This window comes from Python bivittatus, unplaced genomic scaffold (assembly GCF_059951505.1).
Source record: "Python bivittatus isolate LINGU-HERP-01145 unplaced genomic scaffold, Pbiv_v1 ctg000080_np1212, whole genome shotgun sequence".
NCBI lineage: Eukaryota > Metazoa > Chordata > Lepidosauria > Squamata > Pythonidae > Python > Python bivittatus.
The window spans coordinates 51,399,691-51,412,095 of NW_028277035.1; the positions used below are offsets into that span (position 1 = coordinate 51,399,691).

General features: G+C 37.1%; 1 protein-coding gene across 3 annotated transcripts in view; it reads left to right on the forward strand.

Annotated features, from left to right (window-relative positions):
* NISCH (nischarin) overlaps positions 1–8,589 on the forward strand; it is a 49,924-nt gene extending 41,335 nt beyond the window's left edge. For 2 of the 3 annotated variants that reach the window (XM_088134050.1, XM_088134051.1), the window contains exons 17-21: positions 442–616; positions 1,276–1,429; positions 2,030–2,158; positions 3,498–3,659; positions 7,200–8,589. In XM_088134050.1, coding sequence (XP_087990176.1) covers positions 442–616; positions 1,276–1,429; positions 2,030–2,158; positions 3,498–3,659; positions 7,200–7,828 — 1,249 coding nt within the window. In that variant the 3' untranslated portion in view covers positions 7,829–8,589. Of the gene's footprint in view, positions 1–441; positions 617–1,275; positions 1,430–2,029; positions 2,159–2,919; positions 3,136–3,497; positions 3,660–7,199 lie in introns of those variants that run through there. The other variant, XR_015794847.1, reaches the window with a different exon arrangement.
* The last annotated feature ends 3,816 nt before the right edge of the window (positions 8,590–12,405 follow it).

Here is a 12,405-nt window from a genome sequence, read left to right on the forward strand (position 1 = left end):
ATTGAGATGAACTTTTGATATTGACCAAATACTTATTTTCCACCATGATTTGCAAATAAATTCTTTAAAAATCAGACAATGTGATTTTCTGGATTTTTTTCCCCATTTTGTCTCTCATAGTTGAGGTATACCTATGATGAAAATTACAGGCCTCTCTCATCTTTTTAAGTGGGAGAACATGCACAATTGGTGGCTGACTAAATACTTTTTTGCCCCACTGTATAGGATTTGGTTTATAGGGGATTTTAAGGGATTCAGTTTTTAATTATTTATGAGTTATTTTAACTGTTACAGGTTTTTGGTTTTTTAATTGTGAGCCGCCCAGAGTCACCCATTGGGGGAGATGGGCAGCATACAAATTCATAAATAAATTTATTATGCACCTGCATTTGTGTTTTATTTGTATTTCTCTCTGATAGTGTGTACTAATTTGTCTTCCAGCTTTTGCAAGCCTCATTTGCCGTTCTCATCTTTATATCCATCTGAATTTCTGATGCAAAGAATTACTGAAGAGAACCAGATACCTATGCATCTTTCAGTCTCTCCATCTCTTCAATATATGGCTGGGCTAAAGGAAAAATCCATTATGGAATTTTTCCATAACAGCATTGCTGAGGTATTAGTACACAAGAGTAAGAGATTTCAGAAGAGAAGCTGTGCTAGTCTGTTTTAATGGCATTTGAAGATCAACAGATTACCCAGTGGCATCCTGAAGAACCACACATTTACTGAAGCATTAATGTTTGTAGAGGAATGGGTTCAAGATAGGTTTTCTCTTTTCATCCAGTTGTACAGAGTATGTTGGGGGGAAGGTACGGAATATAGTGTTCATATTGCTAATATTACCACCTTATAGTTGCAGTAGTTTTTTTTAATTGAACTGTAATAAAAGGCAGGCTAAGCCATAACCCCAAAAGTCAGTATTCAATAAATATATAATCTGAATTTTTAAGAAGAATAAGACACTGTCCTGATGTATGTAATAATGGTGATGATGGTGATAATGATGACAACAACAAATTGGGACATTGATGAGATACCAGCAATATCAAGGTGCTTCCCTCAATTGAAGTTGACACACAGATGATGAGGATGCTGAAGAATTGCTTCAAACATTTAACAAAACTCAGATTTTATACAGATACCTTTTGGCAGGGACAGAGGAGAGGGAAGAGGCAGAGTAATTGTAAAAAGTGAATCTTTCTTAGTCAGGTCATAGAAAATACATCAAAGCTATACTTAACTAAAAGATTAACTGCGTTGTCAATATTATAGGTTGAAAATGAAGAACTAAGACATCTCATGTGGTCATCTGTTCTGTTTTATAAAGCTCCGGATATGGAAGTGACAGCGTGTGTACTACTTTCAACTAAAGCTATTTACTTCTTGTTGGATGATTCTGTGACTCATTCTAATGATCACCATTTAGGTATGGTAGGACAGGCTGGTTCCTGGCTTTCAAAAAAGTTTGCAGATTTTTAATCAAAACGAGGCCTATTCAAAGATGCCATAATTTTAATCTCTTGCTTTGTACATATGATATTCCGTTATTGTTAAAGCTATCATTTGAGGAAGCCTAATGGTTGGTGGCATGTTTGAGAGTGACAGGTTTCCCTTATAACCTTAATGGATTTGTGAGGAGGAATTTTCAAGGAAGACTTCTCAAACAGGAACAGGGTTTATAATTCTGATTGTCCATTCAGACAATCTTTTAAAACTTTCCACAGTGTTTTACTCAGTCACCCAGAAAGACTAGAAATAAGTGCTGTTACAAGGCAGAATTATTTGGGTAAGGAGAAGACTTATATTAAGAATCTCAGTGCCCGTGTACCCCAACATGTTACCTACATGTTGCGGGTATGGAAACATTTACTAGAGTAATACATAGCTGCACCTTCAGTAATGGCTTATTTCAGATAAAGATGTCAGATGTGATGATGAACACTGATTCCCCTGATACCTGAAACTAATTACTTCTTTAAGACAATTAGGGATTGTATTTGACTACTGTACATTTATCATCCACTAGGTTTTTGGGGCACAGATCTCTTGGACTATGAATTCAGCTCTTTCCATCTCTCTCCTTGCTTAGTTCTAAAATTAAATGATCTGCATTCAGTGAACATTGGACTTTTTGATCAGTATTTTCGACTTACTGGTAAGTAAATATACATTGAAATTTCTTTCCTTTTTCACCTGCATTCTCTTATCAGCAAACTGCAGGTTAAAGGTGACTCCATGATTTATTCCTAGTGCAAGGCACAATGTATGGTGATAGTTCTTTGTGAACATTTGAAATAAAATATTGTTGGCAAAATTCTTGTCTCTGGGTTATAAAAGGAATGCCTCATCTGACGTCCTTCCCCCTAGCCCTAGTGTGTGGGAGATATGGGGTTCCCACACCCTATGTTACTTTCTGGCAAATTAAAAGGGGAAAAAAACGAGGAAAAAATAAAATGAATTCTATAGCATCACCTCCTGAATGTATAGCATTGAGGTGTGTGACAGCAGAATCAGCCCTCCCTTTATGAAATAGACCAATCTCAGAAGAGATAAATAAAACCAATCTTGTTAAAAAAGATATAAATGTAGATTATTCTTCATTCATTTTTGGTTTTAAATAGTCATGAGCAAATATTCTTTGGCAAAAGAGATAAAAATTGATATTAAAATTCAGTGTTTTAAAAGAACCTCCAATAGGAAAATATAAAGCTCAGGCAGACCACAAAATGATGCTAGTATTCTGCTATTTAGAGACAGTTCTATTATAAAGAAGTTGCAAGTTACAAAAACAAATAATTACTGATCTGGTATAGAGACAATAATACCAGGCACAAATTATTAAATTAATATGAATTAAATTATTAAACAATCTTCTTCAGTATAATCTTATATCCAAACTTGTTATTTATTTCTTAGGATGATCTGATGCCCGAAGCTAAAGTCCCCTGCTTGTTTTCTTGGACATTTTTCCAGCTTCCTGTAGATTACAACCTTTTATCAGAGGCTCAGGAACAGTTTCAGAGCCCTTGTACCCGACTTCTTGCTTCTCTCCTTCCTCCCTGCAGTTTCCAAAAGCCCTTCCTCTCAAAGGGAGAGTGATTTGGTGAAATCTTCATTTTGCTACATACTAAAGTAATCATCTCTCTTTCATAAAAGGGTAGATTTGGGAAGCCTGAGATGATGCATATTGGGAATGTCTGAATTCTGCCGAGGGAACCCCATTCACAATAGCATATGCTTCTAAGAAGTGCACCTAAACTATACAAACCAGACATTTCCAAAACAATGATTTCTAGAGCAGTGTGCACCAAACTGAATGAAGAAATGATAATTTGGAAATTGTTTTAATTATAATTGTTTCCACTTAAATTTTTTATTAAGTAGTATGTGAAATATAATTCTTATATAAAAGTTCCACAGTACGGCATCTGTTTAAAAGCTACCATAATTTTGTAATAGTATTAGAAAAAATCTTAGTTTTGTGTCCTTTTCAGGACATTCGGCGGAACATATATTGACTTGCCTAACCAGAGACAGTTATAGTACTCATGCCTTTATCCAGCACCTCATGGCAGTGCTCTCACTCCTCGCAAGGACACCATCACCAGAACCAGTTGACAAGGACTTCTACTCTGAATTTGGAGAGAAAAATACAGGTAAGATGATTTAGAAATATTTTAATAGGCTAAATTAATATATTTCATCATACCTTTCTAGGGTGATGTTAATTTAATTTGCTTTTCCTAGCAAATCACCATGTGTTAATGCAGGTTTTTGACCAGTAATGGAAATGTACAACAATGGTGATACATACAGTATATTTGTATCTTTTGCTAAAACTAAAGTAGGCAGGTTCAGTTGAAGTAAAAACATTTGTTTCCAATATACATTATAAGACCAGTCTAGAACATTCCGTCTTAAATGTGCAACATACAAGATGAAAATTGGGTTGCCAGGAAGGAAGGGGGAAGGGGAGGAAGGGAGGGAAGGAAGGCCAGCCAGCCTGCCATTGAAGACATACCACTTGTTCACTTTGTTAAGCTGCTGGATTGGTAGGTACTTGATGCTTGCTAACACAGGAAAAGCAGTTAATGTAAATTGGAGTCTCTCCTCTTCCCTAGAGATGGCATTTCTTATTCCACAGACTTCCTCGTGCTTCTTTACTGCTTTTCCCTAGGTACTATGAGTCTGACAAAGAAAAAATTACTGGATATTCTTCAGTAAAAATGGAAGGGCATAGGGTTGACATAAACTGGTTAGCAAAGCCAAAAAATCCTTGACACACCCACATACCAGTAGTGTGGCAAGAGTTTTCCATTTCCATGTAATTCATGTTTAATTTGTTCGTATGCATGCAAGCTTTGAGAACTTTGAAAGTTAAACTGATGTGCATAGACTTTGAAAATCCAATTTCAGTAAAATGGAATCTGTTCAGGCCTTGAAAATGTATTCATTGTTACCAACAGCAAACTCAGCTACTTGTTCTCATTGGATGCATCTGCCCACATGTCTTCATAAATAATCTACAATCAAAATTCAGCTATAAATCACATAGCTGAATGACTGAACCACTCACATTGATCTCAGTGTGGAAGTGCAACCTAAAACAATACATTCCTTGGACACTTTTCTTTTGTGTGATTTTAAAGTATTAATAGTTAAAAACAGTAGTCAGAATTTTATGTTACACCATTAGAGGGCATTCTATATGACATGCATATACCATGCATAGAATGATGAGTCATTGAGACACACTTGAGACTTAAATTGGTTTTAAGCAACATTTCTAGTTATCCTTTTCTTTAAAAGAATCAGAAGAAAATGTATTGATCTGCTTGGATCTGATCTAAATAGTTAAAATAGGGAAAGAAGATTGAGGTGAGTCATTTAGTTATTTAATAATGACACTCCTCTACTTATCTCCCTATGTTTTGAAAGAATTCTTCCTGCAGGTGCAAATGTAATAGGATGGCAGTATCTGGCCTAGCATTTTAACACAATATTGTTGGGTTTTGTCATTTCATGGTTGTTTGTGCAAAGATTGTATTTATTTATTTATTTATTTAGCTAGCTAGCTAGCTAGATAACTAAATAAATGGTTTTAGCCTAATCTGCCTGAATGACTATATTTCCTTAACTTGTGCATCATATAATTCTTCACAAAAGTAGACTAGCCATAAGAAAAAGATAAAACCTAATTGGAAAAGATACCATGTTGAGGGACCAGACACGGATGGAATTGTGCAGACAAAGGCATGTTTTAGCTTAAGTAAATTCCAAAAGTAAAGAAAGTAGTTGAGAAGTCTGGCCAACTAAAATGGTGATAGTAATCAGAAAATATGGCAGATTTCATAATTAATGCTTAGCTTGAATCAGTGTGATGTGGATATTACTGTGGAAACAGTATGACTTTGTTTCACATGCCTACTCAGCCACAAAGCTCTCTGTATAACTTTGGACCAATTTCTGTTTCTCAGTCATAACATATCTTACAATTTTGTGTTAGTTTATTAGAGCACATACAAACCACTTCAAACAAAATCACATCAAACAATCAGAAAGATCTCCCCACAGAATTTTAATACAGCTCATTCCAAAAGCTTAATCTTTCTTTCATGTAAGTTGATTTCTGGTTGAATTTATTGAGGGATTCATTGAAACATGTGATTTGTTTATTAGATTTATATCCTGTTTTCTTGTTCAGGAACGTACAGAGTACTCCCTCCTTTCCTTTTTCTGCATAACAGCAAACCTATGAAGTAGATTGGCTCAAAGAGAGTGAGCGGCTTAAAATCACATCAGTGAGCTTCGGTGAACTTGATGGTAGACTTGAACTTGGGCCTCTGTGGTACCTGTCCAACACAACCACCACACCATACATACAAGAGTGTTAAAAGTCTGAACAAATAGTATAATTGCTTTTCTCCAAAAACAGAACAAAGATTTGGACAGTCTTATCTGAGGAAATGTCATAATCACATGTGGCCACAGAAAAGCCTGCCATGTGTTCCCACTAACCTAACCTGTTTTGTCAGTGCGTATATCTCTGGGTGTCTGCCTATTCCGTCTTCATAAAAATAAAGGGGAAGAACTTACCACCCTAAGCACTTTGGAGAAAGGGCATGAATTCAATGTAAGCTTAAAAATGTAATTCATACTGGATTGCTTAGGTTGCTTCACATACATTAATTACAGTGGTACCTCAGGATACGAACTTAATCCGTTCCGTGACTCTGGGCGTATCCCGAGTTGGTCGTAACCCGAAGGAAATTTCCCCATAGGGTTCAATGTAAATCCGGTTAATCCGTTCCGCCCTCTGAATTTGGTCGCACCCCGAGGCAAATTTCCCCATAGGGTTCAATGTAAATCCGGTTAATCCGTTCCGCCCTCCGCCCGAATTTGGTCGCAACCCGAGGCAATTTCCCATAAGGTTCAATGTAATTACCGTTAATCCGTTCTGGCGTCCACGGACCACACGGAAAGCAGCCGGGCGCGGCGTGGTGCGGCGCGAAAATGGCTGGGTGCAGCGCGGCGTGGCGTGAAAACGGCCCGGCGCGGCGCGAAAACGGCCCGGCGCAGCGCGGCGCGGCGCGAAAACAGCCCGGCGCGGCGCGAAAACGGCCGCGGACCACGCGGCAGGGCCGGAAAAACAGCCGCGGACCACGTGGCACGGGCGGAAAAATGGCCGCGGACCACGTGGCACGGGCAGAAAATGGCCGCGGACCACGTGGCACGGGCGGAAAATGGCTCGTACCCCGAGGCGGAGTTCGCAAACCGAGGTAAAATTTTGGGGCCAGAGCTGGTCGTAACCCGAAAAATTCGCAAGCAGAGGCGTTCGTATCCCGAGGTATCACTGTATTTCAGAAAATATCAAAATGGTGCAAATCTATTATTGATGTCCTTATGGTAGGTGGAAGTCTGAGACTGAAAGGAAATCATTTACCTTATGAGTGTGTGTAGCACAGGTGAGTTTTCTGATTCATAGCTCAGCTTCTTCGGGAGTGTTATAGTATCTGTTTTTATTTCTGCTCTTTATATTGTGTTTTATATCATTTCAAGTTTTAATTTGGGAACATATTCTTTCAGATAAAAGTGCTCTGAATGAGTTGTAAATCTAATTTTTCTAGCTCATTATATTGAAATATACAACTTTTAATTAATCCATCCAAAATACATGACATTCTTTATTGTTTCAGGAAAAATGGAAAACTATGAACTGATTCACTCTAGCAGAGTGAGATTCATATATCCCAATGAAGAAGAAATTGGGGACCTTGCCTTTCTGGTTGCTGAGAAGATGAACAGCGTCATGAAATCCCAGTCCCTGAATCTACTCCTTTATGTGTTGGCATTTCAAGTGAATACCACAGAGGTGACTGCTCAGACCTACAGTTCCCTTCAGCCTAAAACACTGATCTTAACTAGCTCAGATTTGTTCCTTTTCAATGAGGACTACATCAGTTACCCACGGCCTGAATTTGCAAAGGAACCACCGAAGAGAGACAAGTATCAGCTTGCAGATGGAAGAAGAATCCGTGACCTAGATCGCGTGCTCATGGGCTATCAGGCATATCCTCAGGCACTCACATTTGTTTTTGATGACATTCAGAATCAAGATCTCATGCAGAACCTGACGTTAGATCACTTTGGCAACGTTCTCAGTTTTCCTAAAGGGCAGGCTAGACAAGAGGGCAACATCAGCCAAGAGGTGTTGTGGTGTGTCTTTATCCCAAGTCCCGAAAGCCGTGAAAAACTGATCTCACTACTTGCTAGGCAGTGGGAGATACTCTGTGGGAGGGAGCTGCCTTTGGAGCTCACTGGGTAATTCGTTGGGTTCAAATACTTCAGCTGGTCAGGTCTACAGTTACGAATTAAAGCACAGTACTGACTGAATTAACCCTGGATCAGCATTCTCTTCATAGCAGCATTGAAAATTTTCCTGTGCATTGCCCTTGATATTCCTTGTGCAGTGAGGGGGTTTAATATACAACATAAGCTGCTAAATGATTGTCCTGAAATTTTCTAAACTCTGTTTTTATGTAGCAAGTAACGTGTTCCAGATTCCTAATTAAGCATTCTAGGCAACTGTATGGAACAAAAGGAGTCAGCACTTGGCATACTTTCATTTAGGGCTGTTAATGTTTTCACTGTGTTTTTGTACAATGCTACTCTACACAAAAATGTATAAATGTATAAATGGTAACAAAAGATGCTTGTGCTGCGTCAAGGTGCAATGTTCTTTGTACAAGATGTATTTTATTGCCTATACTGCTAATAATGATTTAATGATATTTCTGATAATTTTTACATTTTGTCTTTTTATGATGTGTCAATTTTTTAATTTTGTCAGCTGATTGTGAACATGATAGCAGAATTCGCTTATAATTGAAAGCTGATTTTACATGTGATTTAAATTTTGGCAGATTGAACAAAGTTACCAGTTTCATTTCAACACTGCAGACATAATGATTGGCCAGGAATGGTAATAATTACTTGATGCCAACAAATAATGAGACACTTCTTGTTTGGAGCACTATGTTTCTGTTGCCAACTTTCTCAAAAATAATAAACTGAATTTTGACACAACTGATTTTCTCTGGTTTGTTTTTAGAATATAATCAGATTCTTAGTAATTTGATTACAGTGCGGGTCTGTGGGTAGTGAAGTAAATAAAAAAGACAAAAGAGAATATGAAAGTGACTGATCCAAATCCTGAGCAAAAAATTCCAGAAGAAATTTGCATAAAAGAACACCTATGATTATCTATTACCTCTCTGTTCTATCCCATCAACCTGCAAAGAGCTTGGTTTTCATCTACTCATATTAATTGAGTCTTAACATCTTAGCGCTCTGTATTTCTTTTTCATCTTCCAAGAAAAAGCTTTCTTGTAAGTACCACTTGCTGGAGAACACGGGGCTATTGCAATCATGCTTTACTTCCAGGCTTACAGTAGGTGGCTGTTGTTTCTGATGAACTTCTCTTCTGAATTAAAATTGGGAGATTTTGGAATAAGAAATGGAGAGGTAAGGGAAGAACATAAATGGGTTAGAGTTGTAAGTGATTTGAATAGTTCAACATCCTCTGGATAGAAATTCAGGATATAAGTTGAAGATGTTAGTAGGAACAACTGCAAAAGAACACTTTTGAACTCACTTGGGCTGCAGCTACATACTTAAGAGTATAATGGAGCTTGCTTTTGACAAATGTGGCATGCATATCTCTAACTTTGGGAAGTAGGACAGGGTGTCAGGCCAGTCTTCATCATATATGTCAGAGGTAAATATGCTGCTACAACTCAAGTGATCAATAAGCCTCATTCTGAATATATGAGAGTTAAATAAGTGTGGCATCTCTAGAGGAGGACTGGCCTCCAATTCAGAACTTCCTTTTTCTCCAAGAACTACTCCACCCAGTAGTCTGGCATATAGAAAAGCCTATTCATCAAGCTAGGAAAATTAATTTCCAATCGAGAGTGTTTATAAAATCCAGCAGAGGAGTAAGAAATAGTTGCAACTTTATTGTATTTTTCATTTTAGTTTTTGCCTTTAATTAAGCAACAGAAAAAGCAAAATAGAAAAACAAAAGAAATATACAAGGGCTTCTCACACATGCTTGTATATGTATATAAAGTTTTACGTGCAGCTTCAGTAAAGGATGTATTTCATAATCCATACATAAGTTGTAACTCATTCATAAATTGTAGGTATGACGGTTGATGAAAAGTAATACCTCCACCTCCATAACTTTAGATTAAATAGGGATATTTTAATAAATGAAAAGGGAAAAGAATTCTTGAACTGAGCTCTTTTGTTACCTGTATAATTTAGCTGTCTTTGAAACTGAAAATACCACTGGTCAGAATTGAGGTATCAATAAATGTAGTTGTAAATATTGCCAGTAGGTGGCAATAGACAATTATCATTCCTTAACAGGGAACATTATAACAACTGGTCATCAGCATTGCTTCTAAAGTAAAAATCCCAACATCCATCCAAAGCTTCTATATGGGGTTCGTTGGTTTTTATCAATTCCAAGGTCTGGAATACTCCATACTATCAAACTGGTGTGGGAAACAGGATCAAAATGGAATTTTCCAGCCGTAATGTTTGAACCCCAAACAGTCTGATTGATTAAAGGTGCTATGTGTGAATATTGCAAAAGGACAATTTGTACTAAGTGAAGCTCCCCAGAGTTTGATGGTGGTCAAAGGCTATACCCATAATGGTATAATTGAAGATTAGGGAAGCGAAACCTCTCTTCTTCAACTGACCGCTGTATCTTTTTCAACCATATCTTCAAATTGAAGAAATACAGCTTTACCTTGTACTGAATTTTTAAAAAACATTTCCCCAATATCTATATCAGAATTTCACGAGTTATAAAATATCCTGGAGACTATATCCATTCTGAGAGTGTTTACCTGCTCAAAAGGATAAGACCTAAAGTCTCCCATCTATCACCATCCCAAGAATGTTCTTTGTATATATTATTCATATTTAATGTATTTATTTGAAAAATATCTTATGGAATAAGAATACCTAAATAGTTAATAAACTCAGTATTTATACAAAAATAATTACTTGGGGTGTTTATAAATCTTTGCCCATTGGCATCAACACTAACTTAGACTAATTAAAAGAGTATCCTACAATTCACCCAAACTCATTAATCAAATACATTTGAGCTGGAATTGGAGTTTAACATTGAGAAAGAAACAGTAATCATCAGCATATAATACCAATTTATAGTCTGATGAAATATGCAAAAAAAACCCCTCTGCAGATATTATGATCTTGCCTAATGGGACAAGCTAAGAGTTCCTAACACATCAGAAATCAAAGGAGAAAGTAGGCGTCCTAGTTCAGTAGCTTTATAGAGTAACCAGTTGCTATTTAAAATAAAACAAAACAAAAACCATGAACTTTGATCATTTAAATTTACCAGACTTAGCTACCCCAAATTATCCAGAGCCCTCACCTTTGAAGATACTCCCACAGTGAAGTCTGGCCTTTATTCTTTGCTAGCTGCTTGAAAACCAAGCAAGTATTCCAAACTCAGATTTCAGAGGAGGAGGAGGAGAAGAAGATTTAGTTTCAAGGAGGAACATTCAGTGATGAGTCTTCCAGCATCTATTTAACACAGAGTGAGTCGTAGGAAAATTAAATTTAAGCAAGTTTGGATCTGGGCCTGCCTGGACATGTCCTCTGTTTAGAAGACTGGTCTAGGAAGTGTGGAGGGCAAGCCTGACTCCATCACCCATGTGTAGTTTTGGGTTTTGTTGTGGAGATAAATATTGATAATTGGCTTTCCAAAGATAGGTCATGAAAGGCCAATTCAAGGTGCTGCATTAATGTACCAAGCCCTAAGCAATTCACCCTTGGGGGCTGGCAGCACTTAACCAACCTTGGGTAATATTGGGAAGTAGGGCAGCATTTGGTAGTACTTGGATGGGAACCACCTGGGATCTCCATCAGGAAGCTCAAAAAATATCTCAGTGGAAAGTGATGTCAAACCATTTTCATTAATGCTGCTAAGCAAGTTGCAGGAATGCAGTCATCAGGAGTCAAACTTAATTCAAAGATGTCTCTACTTTTAAGCCACTTGGCATAAGAAAACCTTAAGGAAATCTTTAGGTACTTCAGCCTCCCAGGTATTTTTGGAATAAGATAAACTTTAAAAAAATACAGTGAATTTAGGGGAACGTTACCAGTGACAGCTGGCATTTTGTCATTCCTATTTTCTAATAGTGTTATTATACTTACATCATCAGCTAATTGAAAAGATCAATGCCTCCATATCACATAAAAATATAGAAGAAAGGATGAGCGGCTGATCTAGACAAGGTTATTGTGAAATGCAGTATTCTCAGGTAAAAATTGTTGCTGTCTCTCTTGCTGTCATAAACAAATTATAGATGTGTGCTGACCCCGAATGGATCATGAACTGAGAAAGTCACATGCAATTATTCACGCAATGAAATGCAACAAAACATCTTTTCTTACAAGGCTTTTTGTATACTAACAAAATTGAGCTATAATTTAGTTGGCTCATCCTTCTTAATTATACCCGTTTCTTGCCCTGCCTCAGATAGTTCATGCAATCAGATTATGAGTAGAAATGTTTTCTCTTTTTTTCCCCTCAAATTTAAAATTATGATTGTTTTTAAATCTTTTTCAGCTGACAAAGAAATCTGTGGACTTCAGAAAAGTTATGCAGGCTTATGGCATTTTTATGGGTTACTATAAATCTGGGCAGTCTGTAATTTTTGTCAGGATTTCATCAACCCATGATTTCAGCTGCAAAAACTGCCTGAGCTGAATGGGAATTGAAACTCTTTTATAAAAGAATCATTGTCTTCTAGCACCTTCTTCAAACATTTGAAAAATAAATGGCATTTTGTA